This window comes from Manis pentadactyla, chromosome 17 (assembly GCF_030020395.1).
Source record: "Manis pentadactyla isolate mManPen7 chromosome 17, mManPen7.hap1, whole genome shotgun sequence".
NCBI lineage: Eukaryota > Metazoa > Chordata > Mammalia > Pholidota > Manidae > Manis > Manis pentadactyla.
In genome coordinates this window covers 31,416,820-31,440,073 of record NC_080035.1, presented here as the reverse complement: position 1 = coordinate 31,440,073, position 23,254 = coordinate 31,416,820, and the positions used below count along the sequence as shown (strand labels likewise).

General features: G+C 31.1%; 1 protein-coding gene across 1 annotated transcript in view; it reads left to right on the top strand.

Moving 5' to 3' along the window:
* The window catches only part of KLHL1 (kelch like family member 1), a 361,767-nt gene that overhangs the window by 249,056 nt on the left and 89,457 nt on the right, over positions 1–23,254 (top strand). Inside the window, exon 6 of the mRNA XM_036893901.2 lies at positions 19,995–20,181. Coding sequence (XP_036749796.2) covers positions 19,995–20,181 — 187 coding nt within the window. The remainder of the gene's footprint in view (positions 1–19,994; positions 20,182–23,254) is intronic.

Below are 23,254 nucleotides of genomic sequence, written 5' to 3'. Positions count from 1 at the left end.
CAGAGTGATACAGGGGGTGAATTGTTAAAAGAATTCAGAGAAGGTGATAATGTAAATCAGTGAATGCTTACTGAACCATTCTAAGGACTTTGGTATTTTCTTGAAATATAATAAAAGCCATTTTAGGGTTTGAAAAGAAGAGAACCTGACCTAATGTACACAATTAAATGGACTCCCTAGCTGCCTTGTGAACAGTATATTTCAGGGGAACAAGAGTAGAAAATGGAAATGAGGAGGTGATAGTAATAGTAGAGATGAGAGATTTCGGAAAGGTCAGATGAGGGTAATGAAGAAGTAGCAATGAAGATAGTGAGAAGTGTTTTCATTCTAGATATATTTTAAAGTAGAGCTGGTTAGATGGGAGAATGAGATAAAGAGAGGAATAAGAGATGATTCTACATAGTTCGACTTAAGCCCCAGTGAGGAAGAAGGCTATGAAGCACTGACTTTAAGGACTCTAAGTGGAGATGTCGAGATGGCAGTTGAATGAATATTCAGGAGTTGTGGAGGTATGGCCAGGAGATATAAATTAAGATGCTGTTGGTATATAGATATAATTTAAAGACATGATATGAGGTGGTATAACCAAAGAAGTAAGTATAGATAAATAAGGGAAGATAACTAAGAATGGTATTTGGGGCATTGAAACATTACCAAGTTAGAGGTAAAAAGGAAGAACAAGTGACTGAAATGGAGAAGGTACTTAAACAGAATAAAAACCAAGAGAGCTTGCTATCCTGGGATTTCAGGGGAAAAAAAAATCACAGATTACTGAATGGTCACCTGTATCAAATGTTACTGAGAAAGTTCAATTACTATGATGTCCATAATTGATTTTTGACTTAACACCATGACGTCATTGGTAACTGTGAAAAGATTAGTTTCTGTGGAATACAGATGAGCAAATGTGAGAAAACTGGAATTTAAAAGAATAAGTACATAGAATCTTTAAAACTGAAGAAATAAACAGAAAAAAAAATCACCTTAGGTGGCTGGGTTTATCAGCCAGGGGCCAATGAAGGAAACAAAAACACGTTGGAATTTTAACAAGGAAAATTTATATTAAAAAATCATGAACTATCATAACGACTTGGATCAAGAAAGGAATGGAAAAGAAGAACTTAAGGGAACTCTGTAGAATATAGTTAAGAGATAAAAGAAGCAATTACTATCCTAGTACTGAGAGCCAGACCTCCTTGAAGTGGGAATAGCCAAGGCTCACTGGATGCTAGAGAAGTCACAGTGGTTCAGCTTGCCAAAAATCTGACCTTTAGAACTTACTAGAAATCTTCCCCCTAGGTGTTCCAAAAAAGACGCCCTGCTGCAAATTACCTTTGCAGAGTTCTGGGGAAACTTGTAGCTAATGCTGGCCACATTGCTCTGCAGGAAGCAGGCACTGGAGAAACTTCACTCACTGCAGAAACCTGCTGAGTGGGCATACTCAAACCAGGAAGCTCCCACAGTTACTCTCAAGTACCTCTACTGACAAAGCTTACCATGTGCCAGCTAGCAAAGAAAAACTATTGAAACTACCCAGATCCATTTTTCACAAAACAGTTGAAAAGGATAATTTTGGAGCTGAGAGTCTATGTACTGATAAAACCCCAACTGGGGGAGTGGAGTCAAGCAAATCTGCACCCTGAAAATTGTGATCCGAAGAAGAGGGAAAGTTTGATGCTGTAAGTCAAAGGGAAGAACTACAGGAATATTTTCTTTGAACACACTAGAGTAGGTAGGATTTCATGCAAATGTGGATAGATCGGCTTTAGAAAGGAGAATTAAAAAAATATCTCTGTCAAGCAGTGAAAAGCAAAAATATGTGTGTGTAGATAGATGTTGGTAGGTGAGCAGATACAATGGTGTAAGTCTGTGATTACTTAGGTCCTATTTTTAACTGACATTACTTCACTGTTTGATCATGGAAAATTTATTTAATTTCATCAGGCATCAGTTTTCACATCAAAGAAAGGACAAAATGGAAATATTCCTAATCTCAGTATCATTGTATGAAGAAAAATAGGTTGTAATTTCCTAATTGATGCCTGTTCAAAATTATGTGACACAGATGAATTTATAGAGAAGTAAGGTACATATGCCTCCCCATTTGGAAAAAACAGCTTATGTCGCAAACCTCCTATGAACCTTTTAGTAATTCAACAAGTACTAAAGGAAAATAAAGAATAACTTGGAGAGCTCTCTTTTTGCTCACCAAATAAATGATCTTTAATGAAATATAGAGTCCTTCCAATTTAGTCACTTTTTCTTGTAGTCATTATTCACAACTATTAAATGGCAAAAAAAAAATGTTAACACTTAAAAAAATTACATTGCAAACTTTTATAATTTAAAGCATTCCTAAGAGAAAGAAAGCAAATGATAAGCTATGTGAAGGAACCACAAATGAATTGTGAATTAAATGTTATCACACTATTATTATTGTAATATTGAAATAACTACTGCTGCAATTTTAATTTCCAGGAATAACAGATAGCAAAACAATTTAGTATTTTAATGACTCTGAAAAAGGAAATAAAAAACCTCTAGAGAAGAGCAATTTAATATTGATGACTATCCAGAGAATCAGACACATGCAGTCTTTCCCATTCTAGTTAAATGGAAAATACCTTTGGTCACCCAAAATAGAAGTTGTTACTTTCATATTCAAAATATAACAGTGCCCTGCTAATGTTAAAGAATGATAAATTATTGTATGCAATTTCACATAAATACTCAGTTTATTGGAGCCATATTTTTTAATATGGAAGAAAATTATCTTAATAATGTTATTGGTATTGAGTACCATGTGATTTCATATTTTAACCAATAAAAAAATGGTGCACATGTTAATTTAATAGTTCCCAGCTATACATCAAGTTTTTCAGTTGGAGGAAATTTTATTTACTTTCCACATGATCAATTTTAATTTAATGAAAACAATTCAGTTTAACATTTTCAGAAATTTTTGTGTGGCTTGTGTCACTTAACCTCATCAAGCAAAGTTCATTAAGAGGGTACATTACATTTTTTCTTTTTTGATCCAAACAGTAACTTATGAAACACTAGTAGGACCTTTTCTTTTTAACCTTTGTAAATTTGAAGTTATGTTTACTCCAATATTCTCTAACCATTGTCCGTTACCTTCCATATCAAGCTAATTCAGGTCAACTTAGAATTTATTTTTCCATAATAGCCAGAGAAAATACGTGAATGATTGCATGTTGTCATCGACCTTACTTGCACATATTTTTACCACAGAAAAGACCTTCAAAGCCATGCTCCTAATATTTTGCAAGTAGAAATTGAGGCTATGAGAATTAAAGCAGACTAGTTTAGGTTATATTTTAAAATTAATAATTCATTGATACATGTAAAATGGAATTCAGGATCCCTAACTCTCAAAGAAGAACTTTATCCACCTTATTATAAGGACAAGCTTTCGAACAAAAAAAGTTACCTTTGACTCATATGTCTTGGCATTTAGCACATGCTTAAATATAAAGCATCATCATGATCCCAAGAGCAGAAATCACAACATAGATACCAAATATCTGAATTTTTCAATTTGTGTCTCAAGTGGAAAATTAGATCATTTAAACCACAGTCTTATTTTACTATAATTCAAAGAAAACAATTTTTCTGAAAAATTAATATATATTTATATATATGTTTACTTTGAAATTTATAACACATTTCCTGAGTCTTTCAATGTTCATTATAACCATATTAAAATATATCCATATCTTCTATTTCTTTACATATTGTCTTTAAATGTATTTTATTGCATTATTAAAAAAATTAACATCACCATGCTTATATTTTTAAAGTACTTAGTATACTTTTTAAATATTGCCTGCATATATCTGTATATATTAACATTTTTAATAGTTATGCTATTTTATTATTTATTTAGTGGTAAAATATGTCGATACCATGCATGTTGTCTTCATGCATGTTATCTTGTTAAAAGTTTCAACAAAAGCCTTTTGCAGTATTATGGATATTTAGTTGAAACATGAGGAAACTAAGACAGTTAAATTACCCAAACTCAAGCAAACATAAAAGAAAAGTGATTAAATTTAATGCTACACACAACATATTTAATAATTTTTTTCAACATGCATTTAAATTTTGATCAAAATCCTGATAGTCCTCTTATCATTGTTACACATATTCATTATTTCTTTGACTGTAAATTAATTAAACAATAATATAAAAATAAAAGTGCTATTGTGATATTTAAAATATTGCAGGTATCCTCCTGAGTTGTTTTTTAACTAAAGAAGATCTATCTTTATTTGGCATGAAATAATGATTCAATAAATAGATATGTAAATAATCAAATTTAATTATTGATTTTAAAACAATGTATTAATTTTTCTTCTGAAAAATATTTAAAAGATAACTGTCAAGTAACTAAAAAATAGCCTTTAGAACTATTATATAAATAATATTATATCACTAAACTCTTCTCTGGTATAGTTTAAAGACATGGCCACATATATGTTTCTCATTTATCCTGCTGTGACAAGGAGTTGTTAAACAAATCAGATTGTGGTGGAGTGTAAATCAATGACAAACATAAAGTAAAAATAGAACAGAAAAAGATTAAAAGGTAATATTTTCATTATTTTCAAATCATCATGTTAGACTATAGAATTCATGACCATAAATCTATATTTAAAGGTATACGCTATTTGCTCAAAATATTTAAAATATTATTTCACATAACAATTATTTGATAGATTCTCTTAAGAAGACCTTTAATTGTTTTTATTTCCCCTGGGTTTAATAAAAGGATGTTCCTGAGGTTATACATTCCTGTTATGGTATTTCTGCAAAGTTCAAATCCCTTACCATTCTATGGTTTACCTCTTTTTTTACTTCCAATACTTCAAGCAGCCTAGAGTTATATATCATCAATACTTGGGCAGATTAAATACACATTAGACATATGTATAAAGACTGAATATATGGATCGTTAGAGCCAAAATATCCTGTATTTCCCAGAGGATAAAATGGCAAATGTTGATGCTGAAATTATGTTACTAAAACAACCAAAACATTCTGTGTTTGTCTTATTAAGCTTTCTCATTACCTGACATTTGGTCTCTGAAATACTTTTAATGATTTGCTATAAACTAAAATTTTCCAACTCTTTATCTAGACAAGTAGTATTTGAAGGCATTTGTCACACAGTGTTACATGTTAAAAGAAAACAAAAAGTTTATAAACACACTTAGCCATATCCCTCTTTTGAGATTTCACAGTGCAGATTGTCAAAGTAATTTCTTAATGAAGACATGCAATTCTAACTCAGGAATTCTTGACTTTTCTGAAGAATGCTTTTTCAAGTAATGGCTATTAGTCTCATGGAAAGAATGTCATCAGGACACTAGGGAAGCACAGTTCTCGTTGTTTTACTTTTTTAAGTTTTGGAATTCTTAATGGTATATTGTTAATAAACAATGGATTTTCATTTAGAGTACATGATCCTAAATTAAGGGAGTACTAGGTATGTTTATATTTTAAGAAACTAGCTCTCTTGCATTTCTATGAGTCTGCCTACCACAAAGCAGCCTGCAAAATTGGCTTTGCTGAACTGGAAAAGCAGCATATTCAGTGAATTCGACAAGCTGACCTATAAAGACCTGAAATAGAGTCATAAATAATAACGAGTGTGTTATTCTCAATTCAGTCAGCTGTGGGGGTTTTCCAAACCATTAAACAACTTCCCAATTTGCTACAATTCAGTATAAGTGCTGTGCTCCTTTCAAAAGCAACCTAGAATAAGAGATAGAAAATGTATCATAAGAATTTAAGAAGTGATAAATATTAAATCGCAAGGAGCACCTGAAATCTGATTTTAGTGAGTAGTCACTCATAATATTCATCTATTATAAAAATAAAAGATGTAGCTTTATCCTTACCATTAGCTTTCACCTCATGCTAATATTCATGCTAATGCTCCTTATTCTCAGTATATTATAAGTATATATAAAATTGGGCAGATAAATAGGTTATGTCTGAAAAACAAAGATGTATTTGAATGGTAAATGCCCCTTTCATCTGATTGGTCAGTTTTAGAAGAGAGGAATGACATTGTATCCTTATCTCACATCAAGAAAGGCAACCTAGAAATGTGTTTTTCCTCCAAATAAAGTCCTTCTCAATGGCTGTCTTCTTACTCCATGTATCACAAAGCTTTTTTTGTTAACGTATATTATTTTAATGTTCGAAAACTCTTCTTTCTTAGTATATCATCATTGCCATTAGATTAGGCCTTCTCATTTTTTGCAATGGATTCCATGTTAGTTACATAACTCTTGGGACATGTTTCCCCACCAGTACCCATTCTGTACAATGCCTCCAGAGTGAATATTTTTAAACACAAATTTATTTTGTAGATGTGTCATATCGGTTAAAATGCAAATCATACATACACAGCAAGAAAAACAATAAAAATCCAACATGCTACCACTAATAAAATACCAAAATCAATCACTTGGTAAAAATAATTCCAGAAATCTCTTCATTCATTCATTCATTCATTCATTCACTCACTCCTTTCACACAGACTTTCTACATGCCACCTATGTGCCAGAAATATATCCTATGGGTTTAACATTCAACAAACAGACCAATCCTTTCTCTAATGCAGCTCACATTTTATCAGCAAGTGGAGGATGGGGTGGAAAGGTGGCAACAGACATCAAACAAAATATGCAACCATCATAAATCAGATGGTGAAAAGAATTATGAATTAAGGTAAATAGGACAAGGCAGAGACAAAAAGAGGTTGCTAATCTGGGTAGGCTGGCCAGAAAAGTCCTCTATGAGAAAGTTACTTTGAGCAGAGAAGGAAAAAGAAATGAGAAAAACCAAATGGTCATAAGGCAGAGGAGTGTTCCAGGAGTGAACAGTAAATGCAAACACTCCGAGGCAAGAATGTCCATGACATGTTTGAGGAACAGCCAAGAGGCCAAGGTAACTTGTGTTCTCTGAACAATGTAGCAGGGGTGTGGAAGATGAGGTCAGAGTATTCAGAAAATAGATAACATAGGGCTTACTGATGGTCGGAGGGACTTTAGCTTTTATTCTAATTAATAGGGAAGGCCGCTGGAGGATTTTAAGCAAAGAAAAGACATACTCTTTTTTTTTTTCTTATTTTCTATTATGGAAATATTCAAAAGTAAAGAGAAACTATATCTTAAAAGGATCATTCTAATTAATGCATGAAAAATAAACTATATGGTGGTGCAACAGCTAAGATACTACCAGGAGGTAAAATTTGCCAAAAATGGTTCATATGAAGAGATATTAATGAAGAAATTACTTACAGAGGTGTGTCCAGTGTTGAGGAAATTAACAAGGGAAATCTCAACTATTTATTCAATCATTCATTTACTCATTCATTTCACAAAGAGTTTCTACATGCCACCTATGTACCAGGAGTATGTCACATTGGTTTAACATTGAATCAAACAGACCAGTCCCTATTCTAACGTATTTCCCACTTCTGGAAACCATTAATTTGTTCTCCATACCTGAGTTCGTTTTCTTCTTTGTTTGTTTTCTTGCTTTGGGGGATTTTTTAGATTGTACATGTTAGCGAACTCATACATACTTGTCTTTCTCCATCAGACATACTTCATTTAGCATAATATACTCAAGGGCCATCCACGTTGTTGCAAATGGCAGGATTTCTTTCTTTCATATAGCTGAGTAACATTCCGATATGTATATGCCATATTTTCTCTATCTATTCATCCCTCAATGGACACGACACATAGGTTGTTTCCATATCTTAGCTATTGTAAATAATGCTTCAATGAATATAGGGATGCAAATATCTTTCCAAGCTAGTATTTTCATTTTCTTTGGATAAATAACCAGAAGTAGAACTGATAGACTATTTTAAACAATTATCTTCCAGCATATATCTAATCATTAAATTGATTAATGTAGCTTCTTGCAATGAATTTTTCAATTGTTATAGAAGTCAAAGGGGATTATTTGTAAGGCACAAAGGAATGGACAATTTCATGATTCCTGTTTTGAGAAAGTTAAAACAACTGAAAACTAGGATAAGGACATAATAGGCTTCTCAACAAAGCTTAATATATCTCTGCTTAATTGTAAGTACTAGAAAATAATCATGCTGCATTATATTATAATTACTTTATAATATAGTTTACTCCATCATAATATAAATTAAACTGCAAATTATTCAAGTTAGGAGCATGCATTACTTTTTGCATACCCCAAAATGTCTGACATACTGTCTGACACCTTTCAATTATTTTAATGCCCTTAAGATTCAGATTAATAAACCTATTTTCCTTCCCTGAAGTTTGTGCAGGCAAGATGCTTGAACAACTTATTCTATCCAAACTTAAAAATTCTACAGAGTGGATGCTCAGTGGAATTAGCTTTACTTGGGAGAATTATTTTAATCCCTTATTGACTTGCGAGATGCATCTACCTTGATGTTTTCACAGGAACTGACTTCACTGATGACGATCAAAAGACGTATGTTGGGCTTTGATCAGAGTAAATCTAAAGAAAGCTGGAAATCTGCAAATATGCAGTGATTAAAATTCTTTCTCCATCTTCTCTTAGTGAAATGAGAGAAGTGAACTACTGACTGATACCTTATAATTAGTGTGAGAGATATTAAAAGGTGTTTACTTAAAGATAATTGAGATATGGCTAAAGCAAAACAATTTAATAATAGGTCCACGTTATTACTGAAATCAGGGAGTTCAGTCTTCCAAAGTAAACTGAATACAGCAGCCTCTTCAATTATTTTCTTGTAGATTTGTGTTCAAGAACTTCCAGGAGCATTATTTGCTTCTTACCACCAGAATTAACTTCTCTGAGATAAATATGAGAGAAGCAGAGGAAAAATTTTCAGTCTTTTTTATAGCACCAGATGCTTTTAACAGGCTTGAAGGAGTTACCTTTTCTGGATATAGTGTGAAGGCCACTTACAGATTTATCCCAGACAAGGAAGGTATACTTTAGAATGACCCCATTCCTAGTGCACTGTATTTGTTAGCTATGATAGTCTGTGGGCATTGTGTTACTTCTTAACTCAGAGAAATTTCTTTAAAGAAAAACTTATAGTGATGCAGTATAGTGATGAATGACATGATTAAATTTGATTCTTTCAGGAGCATAGTACTTATCACAAGATGGTTTGAATTTGGGTTATGATTTGAGTACACCACTTGGCTATACTATAGTTCATCTATTTTAGGCACTAAAAGCTGCTGTTGAAACACAATTATTCTTACAAGATATTAATAAAAATATCCAACTAGTAATAATTAAATGTTTTTAAGATTTTTTTTTCTTTAAGAGATTTATCTTTTTAGTCTTGGTAACTAGTAGTTAGTTACATGAGTTCTGCAAGAAAAAGTGATCCAGTTAAAAGTTAGAGTAAATTAAAACTTGAAAGATTGTTCAGGCCAGGAAAGGTTTATAATAGAGATTAGGCACACTGGAGCATGCTAGGTATTTTTAAAAAGGAAAGGGGAGGTTAGAAAAAGGAAATGTCAAGTCAAATACAAATATCTATTAATAATTTTATTCTAAAATACTTTTATCTATGTATCAAAAATACTTATTAAATACTATGGTAATGTCCTTAGGTATTACATCTCTGACGATAAATACTGTGAAGGTAAATGCATTTCTCTGTCTTGTAGGCTATAACACAGATGTAGTTCAATACATATTTAACATGTGGAAAGTTATTACTGCACATTCAGAATGCTGTCATTTAATTCAGTGCTATAGATTCAGCAAATGTCTCTTTAATAAGTTTCATGGTGTCCTCAAGAAGTACTAAGGTACAATTTACATCCTCAATTTGAGTCTGTGTCTGATTCCTCACTGAGATGGCAAAGATGCCTTAAAATTGCTGTGGTCTGTGTTTCCCAATCAGAAATATTTTTATGAAAGAGTTAAGCATAAACACAAATAATGGCTTCTTGTGATGAATCTGCACACATTTGAACATGTTCTTTTCCAGGTATCCTGTTGCAAAGTAAGATTACAGATAACAGAATTTTAGAAAGATATGCTTCTCCAGATTTCATCTTTAAAATTCAAATAAATACAGTTAATTTGAGAATTATTTAAGAATAAGACAGCTACACATAGCACAATTAAAGCAACATAAAAATCATATATTTTTCTTCTGGTGACTACTAAGTGTAAGCAAGAGCACCAAATCATGAATTAAGGAAATTACAGATCAAGTCTAAAGTCCTAAGGAGATTCACTTGTATATGAAAAGACACAAATTTTTATTTTTGAAATTTTGAAATTCCTCAGTATTTTATCTTGCTACTTCTCCCAGAATTTTCTGTAAATCCAACTACTTTGCAGAGTTTTAATCATTCTTTAACAATTTAAAACATTTTAGTTTGTAGGTTCCATTTGGTAAGAAACAATATCAGAAGTAATGCTAAAAAGATCTGCTAATGTAGATTTGGGCTACTTTTAATCATGGAATAATCATGTTTGTATTGGTGTAAGATTCCATGAATGACTTCAGCTGTATGAATATATAATAATAATACTGCAAACATTTTGTGTCCCTTTTGTGACCTAATTCACAAACATTTAAGATTGTATTGCACTTTTGCTTCACTGTTTAATAAAATACTGTTTCAGAAAAAAAAAGTATAGTTGATACTACAATTGATAGACAATATTATATTGAAGTATAGTTGATATACAATATTATATTGGTTTCAAGTAAACAACGTAGTGATTAGACAGTTATATACATTATTAAATTCTTACCCCATCTAGTGTAGTTAGTATCTGTCAACACAGAAAGATGTTACAAAACTAGTGATTATATTCTCTATGCTGTACTTTCATCCCTGTGAGTAACTTATATTATGATTGAGATTTTGTGCCTCTTTATCCCCTTCATCTATTTCACCCACCCATCCCAATCCCTACCCCATGGTGACCACCAGTCACTTCTCAGTGTTCATGAGTCTATTGCTGCTTTATTCATTTTGTTTTGTTTTGTTTTTAAATTCCACATATAAGTAAAATCATAATGGTATTTGTCTTTCTCTGTTTGGCTTATTTCACTTAACATAATATCCTCTAAGTCAATCTATGTTGGCACAAATGGCAGGGTTTTTTTTTTAAGTTGAATAATATTCCATTGTATATATATGTATCACATGAAAAGACAGATAAACATTTAGAAGTTCATTGAAAACACATGGTAACAAAAGTACACTCCACTTAAGATTCAGATAGTTGAAAGATGAAAAAATATCACATTAAAGTTGCAATAAAGACATTGTTCATGTGAGTAAGAGTAAATAGAAAAGCTTGTTAAAATAGAAGGTTGTTGTGAAGGTACCATGAGTTATGAATGAGAACTAGGTGTTTTAAATTACATTAGGACATATTTTCAATACGTATTCTCAATTGTAACACAGGCAGTTAAATGAAGACAGCAATACAGTAAATGATGAATATATATGTTTTAAGACACTGTGTAGAAGTAGTTTGAATTTTGATTACAATTGCTTGTGCCACATATAAGAATTCAAATTATTGACCTGTCTCAAGAATTCACAACAGTTAATAAGAATATCAGTCAATGAAGTAGCTTTTAGAGAGAAAGGGAATAGTGAAAGGAAAGGATCTTAGCCAGTATTACAACAGTCAAAAATATCTGATGACTCTGAAGAGGGCTTGACTAAGATAAGAAACTTTGCTAAATAGAAGTATCAGTGGATTAAGGACTGATTGAATTATCAAGAGAATCAGGAAGGAAGACACATTTTGCAAATATTTATTCACATGTCACATTTTCCAAAATAGTCTGAATCAGCTTAAAATAGAAGTACAGGTAAAGAATACCCAAAACTATCAATAAAAACATAGAAAGCATAAGTCAATATAGGAGTGAAAATGGTAATGGGGAAGATAAGTTCAGATTTAAATGTGGGAGTTTGAATTGTCAATGGAACATCCAAGCTTAGTGCTTCTTAGTTAAGAGTCAAATCACTTCAGAGTAATATCCAAGTGCCCAACTTATTTATGTAATAGAATTTTATTATTGACCATGACTAGAAATAACCATGCCATCATGAGTCTGGGATAAATTGTTTAGACATACAGCTATTTGATTGGTTGTTAAACAAAGATGTTTCTGAAAGACCACAAATATTTATAATTATTAATTTATTATGTAATTTGATGTGATTGAATATATCTTTGCCTATACATTGTAAAGTATCAAACTTCAATACTGAATACATTATTTAAAATAAATTAGTAGGTACTCTAATTATAGTAAATAGTCAACCACTTAAGTAGTTACTGAGCAATTCCTAGGAGCCTATAGCCCTATTAGTGGTACCCCAAATTTTTTTGTTTCCTGCCAGTTTATGACTTAGTATGAATATGAAGCTCTCAAGTGATTACACAGATGGCAACTGATTAAAGTCTGATATGACCAATAAAAACAAATTATATCAGTGGCCTGAACAATTAGGTAAATCCTCATGGAAGTAACAGAACTTAAACTGTACTCTCAAGATTGGGTCATATTTTAAGAGCAGCCTCAGAGGGGAAAAAGCATCACCAATGTCACTTTTTAAAAATCATGATTTATTCAGATTAGAGGAAAGATATCTGAGGATCTAAAATATGAAATACAGAAAAAAATATAGGATATTATGGAAAGCGACTGAAGAGCTACAACAGAGCTGTATTATAGAACTTTTGGCAAAGTAGTCTGAGGATGTTGAGTAATGTCTTGGAAACAATAAGAAACTAATGCCTGCTTCTGAATATAACTAGACATGAGTAAATTAATGAAGGTGTTCTAAGGGGCAGGAGGAATGTGTGCTTGAGTAGAATAAATTAGTGGTGAGATGGCAGGTATCTAGGTATTTAGCACAAGGCACAAAATAGCTGCTGACTAAATATTTGCTGAATGAATGAATGCAAGATTCAGAGCCTTTTTAGGGTGTAGTGGAATATTTCAGAATGGAGTTCATGGAAGGCACTGAAGTGTTTATTTCAGTTTTAGAAATTTTGAGCTTTCAAACTACCTATGGAGCAGCAAACCATGGTAAATAAATAATCTTAAATCATAGCAGCAAAAATCTCATATCACTTGTTGCTAAGAACTATAATTTGAGTTAATGTTGTGAGCTCCACTCATTTTGATTATGTGATTATTCATCTCTATTTGTACTGTCAGCTCAGCCAATTATTTTTCATCTTAATGCAATGAAATATTTAGAATCGGAATATCCTGTATTCAGAATAAAATTAATGAACATGCTCCTTACTTTGTAGATGGTTTCTTGTTTTCTCAAATACTTGAGCAGGAATAATTCAGATGTATCTGATGGAAGCTTTAGAATGTCAGTAATTTGTATTTTCCTTTTGAAATGAGCACAGGAAGGGAACAGGGAAAGCTCTACTTTACTTTTCTCATTTATTTAAAAAAATATGAATCATATCCTCAAGTAGTTAGCTGGAACAGTGATTTTACCTAAAGAAAGGCTGAGAAGATATTTCAGTCTCTTAAAACTTCATGATTTTATCCTCTGCCACGATTCTTTTCAACTGATGCTAATGGGATTTTAAGTGTAATATGAAGATCTGTCTACCATATCAGTGAGTTTCTTTCAGGCTGCAGATGAATATTTTGGCTATGGTTGAGCTGGTTCCTCTTGTGTAAGCTTAGGCTGTTCCAGTCACAGCAGATACTCAAATAATAACTGATCAAATGCTGGGAGCATCAGTGAACCAATTAACCTATATTGTCAGATTTTCAGTGTTACTGTCCATTTTCCTCTATTTATGCTTTGAAAATCTATGTGCAAGGGTGGAAATATACAGAAGACCTCCCTAGGCATGCAGCACTTTGTATTTTCTCTAGCAAAGTGGAACAACCCTATATGAGCTTACCATATGTATTGCTACAAAGTCCTCTGGTAATTGAACTTTATCCTTTCACTGACACTTTATACTGACTATTAAATAAGCTCAGGGTTTATTTATTACTGAGTATAACAAGTAAATAAATTATGATTTCCCTGCGGAATGTTTTAGAAAGTGCTTAATAAAAATATCTGAAAGTATTTTATTTATATCCGACCTATTTATAAGACATTGAAGTCGAAAATATTTTTTCTTGCAGCTTACGGTATAAAATAATATTTTATGATTCATCTTATTCATTTTGTCAAGTAGAAAACTTGAAAGATTATTTATGAAACTGTCACTTGTTCTCTTAGGACTGTCACTTCTAATAGGAATCAATTTTATTTTATAAATTCAAATTCTGTGAGTTGATTATTTTTAGCACAACACCAGTAGCAAAACAAAAGTTTGAAATACTAAGAAATAATGTGAAGTATATGAAATTTTGTTACACTGTTATGAGTGTCAGAATGTTTTCACAACCTTCATAGCCCAAGTTAGTAGTGTTAATAGAATTAATACTGTCTCTGGTCCACAGTAAGTTTAAACTTATCTTTCTTAAGTGTTTATTCAATATTGCATTCCACTTTCCAATGGAGTCCTTGACCAGATGCAAAGTATAGTTGTGTTTGCTATGCTTTGTACAGATTCTGTTACCTTGCCTTTCAAAATGTTTTTATTCATGCAGTATTATATTTACTTAAGAAATACTTTACAATGTGTATATTTTTCTTCTTTTCAGCCATGAAAAATCTTATTTAAGTACAGAATTTATATTTCCTTAATAATATATTTTATGACATTTTAAGAGGCTATATATAATGCAAACAATGTAATGTAAATATTTTATGACTTTTACTATAAAATTAGAGTTGTATACACTTTATGCAATATTAGTAGGTTATGCAGCATAAATAAATCCATGCATTTGATTTTGCTTGCTTATGGTAAGAGAAAGAGTTATTTACAATGTTAAGGGAGTATCTATACATGCAAGTTAGTGCAGAGAATTATGACAAAGATTTTAGCCAGGAAGTATTTTCCTTGACACATTAAGGTAAAATATACTGAAAGGAGACAAGTTTTTTGAATGATATGAAAAATGCGTTCTATTTCCTTATTTGAAGTTTGGAAAAACAATGCATAATCTATACTTAAATAATGCATTTCACTTTTATAAAGCAATACTTCCAGAATTGTAATTTCAAATTTATTGCAAGCATCTGAACTAAGTTCTTATAAATATTCTTTAACAACTGCAGTTTGAAAAGTGTCTATGTGTAAACACCCAGGATTAATGCACTCATCAGTATTTTCATGTTGCTAAGCCTGTGGCTGTTTTCAACATGTGGTTTGGTTTCTCAAACCATGAATAATCAAATTATTTGCATTATAAAACAAACGTAATGATCATTTTAAGAAATATTTCCCTAATAATTGCACTTATTTTCTTAAACAAAATGAAGTTGTAATAAAGCCACTTCTTAAGTGGAACTTTAAGAGTATGTGAAAAGAAAATAATAATATTTTAATACAATTGCAAAGAACATATTTATTTCAATCAAAGTTCATGGTATCTCTGGAAACTGGAATTCTCCAACAAATTTGATGTCAAGAGTTTTAACTATTAATGGGCAAAATTATTCTGATTTTTCAAATTAGTCAATTCTGAATATCATACAGAATTGTTCTCATGTATGTTGCTTTACTGTGTTCTGTTCTGAAGCTACAGGTTAACCCTATAACTCACTGTCATTATTTAGTCACAAAGAAAACCTCCCAAGATTATAGGGAGATAGGTCATATTTGCAATGTGGGCTGTCTAGCTGATATGGATCCAAGGATCAACTCATTATAATTTTGTATAATGTTAATTATTAATATTCTCTGCTGTCCTTACTGAGTCTCAGGATATTTTTATTTCTGATATATCTTCTAGAAGACAAAATATCCTGAAACATTATTAGTTTGTAGATAGTGGGGTCCTTTTTTTGAGGTATAATACACGATTAATTTATAATGATGTTGTCGGTGATTATTCTCAGTGTAAGAACATGCTAACAGTGCAGATTTGTGAAACTTCCAAGGGCTTTTTTTTTGGATAAAATAAATTGTACTATTATCCCTGATTGGAAAGGCTATCAGTATGTAGTATCCTAAGAACAAATCTAATTTGTAAAATATTATTATACAGCCTCTTGTACATAAATATATATTTCTAAGTAGTATACAAGTATTGAAACGCATTGATTTTTTTCTAAATTTGGCAAGCATAAGATTTGTCACAATAGTTTAGATTTCATTAAAAACTGAAGAATGTTAAAAAACACTATTTTCATTTTATAAAGAGGAGCAATAGTTGTGTTAATCCTCACATTACTGTGTTAATCCATGGATCACCGCAGGAAATCTAAATACAGTTCCAATTTAAAAGACAGTTTAACCACTTCATTATTCTGAATTTGTGCCTGAATTTGGGTTGGAATAATAATCCCAAAAAGTGTTGTCAGAGGAGATAAAATACAGACACAACTCACAGTGTCCATAAACAAGGAGCAGTTACAAGTAATAATTTGAAAACACAATAATATGTAACACAAATCATAAAGAACTTAATTTCTTTCAAAATAAAATAAACTTTGTCAAATGATTAAAGGGTATGTCAAAGTTGAAAAAATTCATACAATATTTAATTAATAAAATGAAAATTGTTATTTAAGTACAGAATACTTTGGTCATCTTATAGAAATTAAATGCAAATTTTTATTTTGCATTATCTTCCAGTCTTACTTTGAAATACATAATTTATTATATCTTTCACTATGCATACATCTATGGGACATTGAACAATTCATTTCTCTTTAAACATGGGCACTTCAATTGTTCTCTGATACTGTATTTTTATGGAATTCCTTCAATTTTCTTTTATAATTATCTATTACAAAATTTTGAAATAATTCTTATATATCTTTGCATGTATGTTTAGAAATATATAAATATTTAGCTGTTCACATAGATAATAAAATTAATCTCTTTAGCATCATTCATAAGAAACTGTTCTTTTATTAGGAGCACATTCTAAGAATATTTTATCTAGATAAACAGTTAACAATTTCCAAATAAAAGAGAAACACATCAATGTATGTGTTATTAAATTTCAAAACTATAGAATTTCCCTTAAGAAACAAATGAACAGTATTTTGCCTTACATGCATATTCCCATTTGTAGCTTTTGTATTATATAACTTACACCTGAATAACCAAATTTTATTTTTCGGTCATAAGAAAGTGAGGAAAACAAGACCTAACTCATTTTTTTTCCATGAACACACATTTTACTTCAAATTTTATCATATAAACTAACATTTAAAACATGTGCATTCTGTTCATTTATGCTCAATTTATATATATAAACTAAAGAATTAGGAAAATTTAGAAATATTTCAGTAACCAATGTTTGCAACTTTTCTTACTTAGAAATCAAATAAGTTATCCACAAATGATTACCAATTAATCAATTTAACATTGGTTGTCCAAAGAAATAAAAAATAACAATGTAAGCCAACACCATAAGTCTTTTTTGATATGTAGGACTACAAGAATTTACAAAATTAAACCTTTATAGAAGATAAAACTTACTGAAATTTCATTTAAACAATTCTGTATTTTGGCAGTCCTAAGCTATGCATTAATTATAATTCACTGGAGACATACAACTAATATATATATTCTTAACATTTTTAAATATGAGAAATTAAGCCCAAATCTTGTATTTAATAATACATTGTTCTAACTGTATTTTTACATGGTGATAAAATAGAGATTTTTAATAGAGGAAGGAAGTTATTTTTAAGCTGAAAAAATATCCAGTCTAGTTAAAAGAGTCATCTAAATATCAGGAATAGCATATGAACTCTTCTTGAGGTAACTGACCACTCTGTGCTCATATGTCAAAATTTAAAGATATTTACATCTGTCATGAATCTACTTGCCTAAACCTAAGCCATTGCACAAACTCTCAGTTAAACTTTTTTTCTAATTGAAATACACTTGACATACAAAACTAGTTTCAGGTGTGCAACATAGTAATTTGATAATTACATTACAAGATGCTCACCATGTTAAATGCAGTTACCATCTGTCACTATACAAAGTTATTACAATATTATTGACTCTATTCCTTATATTGTACTTTTTATCACCATGACTTATTTATTTAAGGTTGAGCACTTAATCCCCTTCTGATTATGAGTTATAGTTTCAATGCAAAAACATAGGAAAAAAGCAAATCTTTTAAATTTTTTTCTCTATTATTTGGAATTTGTTAACTGTTTATCTGCATAAAATATTCTTAGAACATGCTCCTAATAAAAGAACAGTTTCTTATGATCAACTAATCCCAAAGTTTCCTCAAAAAGATGAAAAGAAGGGAAAGAAGAAAAAATAATTGATGGGAACCAACTTCAGGTATATGTAAATTTATCATTCTAAAGGCTAATTGTTTTTCCTCCTAAAGAAAGGAAAAGTCTTAGATGTAAGGAACACCATATTCTGAGTCACAGATGACCAATATTACATTAATATCTCTCTCCTCCCTTCTTTTTTATTTTTTTAAGTTTATAATGACCACTGGGATCTTGTTAGAAATAGACATTCTCTTGATAGTTTCAAATAAAAAAAAATTGCTGAAAGGGTAAAATAGAGGTTCTTTAAAAATATTCTATTAGAGATCTACTATCCTATTCTATGCCATTCCTCCTTCCCTCCATCCCTCTGTCCTTTCTTCCTTTCTTTCTAGTAAAAGTGAATAGGAAGGCAATTAAGGTTTTCATGTATAAGAACGGACTCATAGCCCAGCACTTAATTAAATGTCTTCCCTTCTATATTCCAAAGCATCTGGTAACTAACACATCACATTCCTTATTCAGTCTTAGAGCTATTCTATTGTCTTTTCCACATCTTATATGTGTATCTTCTTTGTTTTTATATTTTTCTTCTTACCGCCAATAGCAATTTATATATTACAATGGCTAAATAAATTTACTTAAGGTTAAAATTGTATCACTAAAATTAATTATTTAATCATATACTGCCATCATATATTAATTTATTCACTCAAATTTTTGTGTACAGATGTGGTACAGTTTCTTATCAATGTAGAAGAAAAGGTCAATGAATCAATATGAAATTTTCTACTTATTAATTTTCTAAATCTATGTGACAGATTTAACTGTCATTCAAAATAAAACATTAATTACGAAAGAGAAAGTGTTACTGAAAAAGCAAGAGAAAAGAGCAACAGAGGAAGAGGAAAATAAAAGATACTTTGGATGCATTAAAAGAAATACACGCAGAAGAATTTGTTAGGATGAAAACCTTGTGTAGCAAAAGAGAGACATGATATAGCTTAAAACTGCTGGTCTTACTCTATTTTTCCTTCAGATACTGGATTTTTGGTATAAAATTTCTTAGTTTCAGTATTGGAAACTATCACTTTGCATAACAGGCAACTTTTCAACTATGGCATACTTAAAGAGATGTTATGAGGATAATTGTTTTCACTTTTATTATTTCTCTTAATTTGAAAGGGTTTTAAACTATACCTAGAGCATTTCAAAGTAAATATATAAATGCTTATGATAAGCTTGTTATGACTGAATTTGTTGAAGGTAATTTTTAAATTTCTTTCTCCAGACATGTTTATGACCAATATACGAGCTATATTTGATTTGTAAACAGCTTTCTTAAGAGGAGGAAGTGATATTTATAAGTTCCTTTATAATCGGTGGAACAAAATAATAATAAATAAATGGAATTGTAAATAATATCCATTCTGTTTCTTTTGGAATCCTTTCATTTTACTCATATTTATTTGTTAATATAATTATTAGATTTGCATCCCTCTCAATACAGGGGTAATATCATAGGCATTAAACTTTGAACTTTACTGATGTCACATATTCATTCCTATAAAAAGCATAATTAATAGTGATGTGTGCTATTCACAGATCTTGGCTGACCTAGAAAACCATGCATTATTTAAGGATGATCTGGAATGTCAGAAGCTGATTCTGGAAGCAATGAAATATCATCTATTGCCAGAAAGAAGAACTTTAATGCAAAGTCCACGAACTAAACCTAGAAAATCTACAGTTGGAACTCTGTATGCTGTAGGAGGAATGGATAACAACAAAGGTATGCAATTCTAGATCTATATATAACACACACCCTGTATCACACCAGGACACACTTTTAATATTGTAATATGTATAATACCATGAAACCTCACATAGACTTGACTTTATCCATTACAATTTAATGTTGATGAAAAATTTAAAGAATACCTCTTATTTTCAGTCTGTAGTTGCTGCTTCTGCTTACTATTCGTCTTTAAATTCTTTACCTCTTGTACGTTAGGTACCAGACGTCATATGAAATGAAAAGGGAATTTAAAGCACTTACTTAGAAAACACAAGCCAAATAATTTTTTGGATATATTGAGAATTGTATTTCAATTCTAAGCAAAGGAATTGTAATGTGACAGGCACATGCTCGCTGAGAGTAATATTATGAAGAAAAGAGTTTCTGCTTTTGGAAAGTTTAGAATCTCATACAGAAGCTCAAACAAATAAATAGAAAATTATAAACGAATGTAGTAACTATGACAGTAATAATTTACAAATTGAATTGCATTGATCAGTTTTCACCTTCAAAGGAAGGAAATGGCTCATTTAAATATTGAACACACACATTTGAAGGTTTTGTTCTTGCTTTTCTACAGTTAGTAGAAAAATCTCCATTAATATCTGTCCTCTTCAGCCTTTCTTATGTGGGTCCTAACTTTCTTGAGAAAGTACACAAAACAAATAATGTAATTGTCATATGGCTGTGCCTAATAAGTGATATAATTTTCCATAACATATTTAATGTGCATGTAAAAAATATGACTGACAACAGCAGAGAATGATCCACGCCCTAAAGGGACTTCACTATTAGAGAATTACGAGGAAGCAGCGACACTTTCTTCAACCATGTGGCGTGAGACCCCAAAATGCAGCTAAAGGGAAATCAAAGGGGAATGAAGCATATTCGCATTTTTTTGTCAAGAGATATCTTGTGGTTGTTAGATGTTTTCATTAGCTTTCACTAATTGTTTAAAAAGTTTAACTCCTATTTTACTGGGATGTTGATTTCTAGTAATTATCATATTAAATAAGCACTAGAGTATTAACATATTAAAAAGCATAACTTTCAGTTAAAAAGGGTAAATAACATTGTTTTAAGAACTAGGGAAATGGCATTAATCTTCATCTCCCTCCACTCCTGGCTTCTTCTTTAAATATGTTATTACATAAGAGAACATGTCAGAAGTTTTCAAGAGAAGAGATAGTGATTTAAAACTCTCTCTTTTAAAGGGTTAAAACAGAAAAGTCTTAGATAAAAACCTAATAAGAAATAGTCAGAATTTATACTAAAATGCCCAAGAAATATTTTTAAGCTAAAAAAACAAATCTGTGAACCTGTGTCCATGTTGTCCCGATAAGAATAATAAATACCAAATAATATGTACCTCTTGACATAGTAGTCATCTCTTATAACAGAAACATGTAAACTTTATTGCAACATTGTATAATGTTCGTTTTACCTGTAAAAATAAATAACCTCATTTCCAGTGACTTTCAATAGTCATCCAAGTTTCAGATTTTGTAAGTGGGTAGTGATTTTTAAGATTGTCAAATTTTTTTTATTAAAGTATCATTGATGTACAACCTTATGAAGATTTCACAGGAAAAACAATGTGGTTACAACACTCATCCTCATTATTGAGTCCCTCCCATATCCCATTTCAGTCACCATCCATCAGTGTAGTAAGAGGCCACAGAGTCCCTACTTGTCCTCTCTGTGCCACACTGTCCTCCCTGCAACCGCCCACACAAAATGCCTACTAATCATGATACCCCTCAATTCCTTCTCCCTCCCTCCCCACCCACTCTCCCCTATCCCTCCCCTTTGGTAACCACTAGTCCCTTCTTGGAGTCTCTGAGTCTTCTGCTCTTTTCTTCCTTCAGTTTTGCTTCATTGTTATAGTCCACAAATGAGGGAAATCTTTTGGTATTTGTCTTTCTCTGCCTGACTTATTTCACTGAGCATAATACCTTCTAGCTCCATCCATGTTGTTGCAAATGGTAGGATTTGTTTCTTTCTTATGGCTGAATAATATTCCATTGTGTATATGTACCACATCTTCTTTATCCATTCATCTACTGATGGACACTTAGGTTTCTTCCATATCTTGGAGGTTCCTCAAAAAACTAAAAATAGAAATACTATTTGACCTGGGACTTTCACTCCTAGGAATTTACCCAGAGAAAAAAAGTTCTCAAATACAGAAGGACATATGCACCCCTATGTTTATTGCAGCACTATTTATGTTTCTCAAATTTTAAAGTCAATTGTGTGGCATTTGTTTCTAAGGAACACTGTATTCTACAGAAAGAATGCCCATACAAGATCCATTCTATTCAAAAATATGCACATGATAACATTTTTTTGTGGGGAAAAAAAAATAAAAGGAGAAGAGGAAGAGGAAGAACACTTAGTTGAATCCAGTCAGCCTCTGACTGGGAATGAACAATAAATAATTATTAGTACAAAAGTCACTACACTATTAAGGAACCAAAGAATATGAATAATTTGAATTTTTAATATGGTGACTTTAATTTGCTAAAACATAAAAGAATATAAAATATGGAGTCTAGTGAGTGAAACTGTGTCAACATTGAATTTCTCTAATCTTCCACAGCAGTCTTTTGAGACTGAAAAATTCTTTAAAAATTGAATTCTCTTAGGGATTCTGAATTTCCTTCATTTTAGAATCAAATAAATACCAACAATTTAGATATTGTTATATTTATCCATAAGGTAGAGGCTTAAAAGAATGTGATAATACTGAGGGTTTAAAAAATATTACTGATTAAGTCAGCAACAAAACAGAAAAAAATAATAATTTGAAGGAACCTGTAGGAATTTGTACCACACTCTGAACCCTACAGGATCCGGTCATTCAATACATCCCATACACTTAGATAGAAATCTAGCACAGTACCAAACTTCGAAAACCTATTTTTCCTGGCAAAATAGAAAAGTATAGAAGCCCAATGTTTTGAGGGATTTAAATAGCAATTAGGACATTTTCAATGTAATCCCTCATTTTGCATTGTGCTTCTACTACTTAAGGAGTGTTTTCTACACTTTATTAACTTGTGTT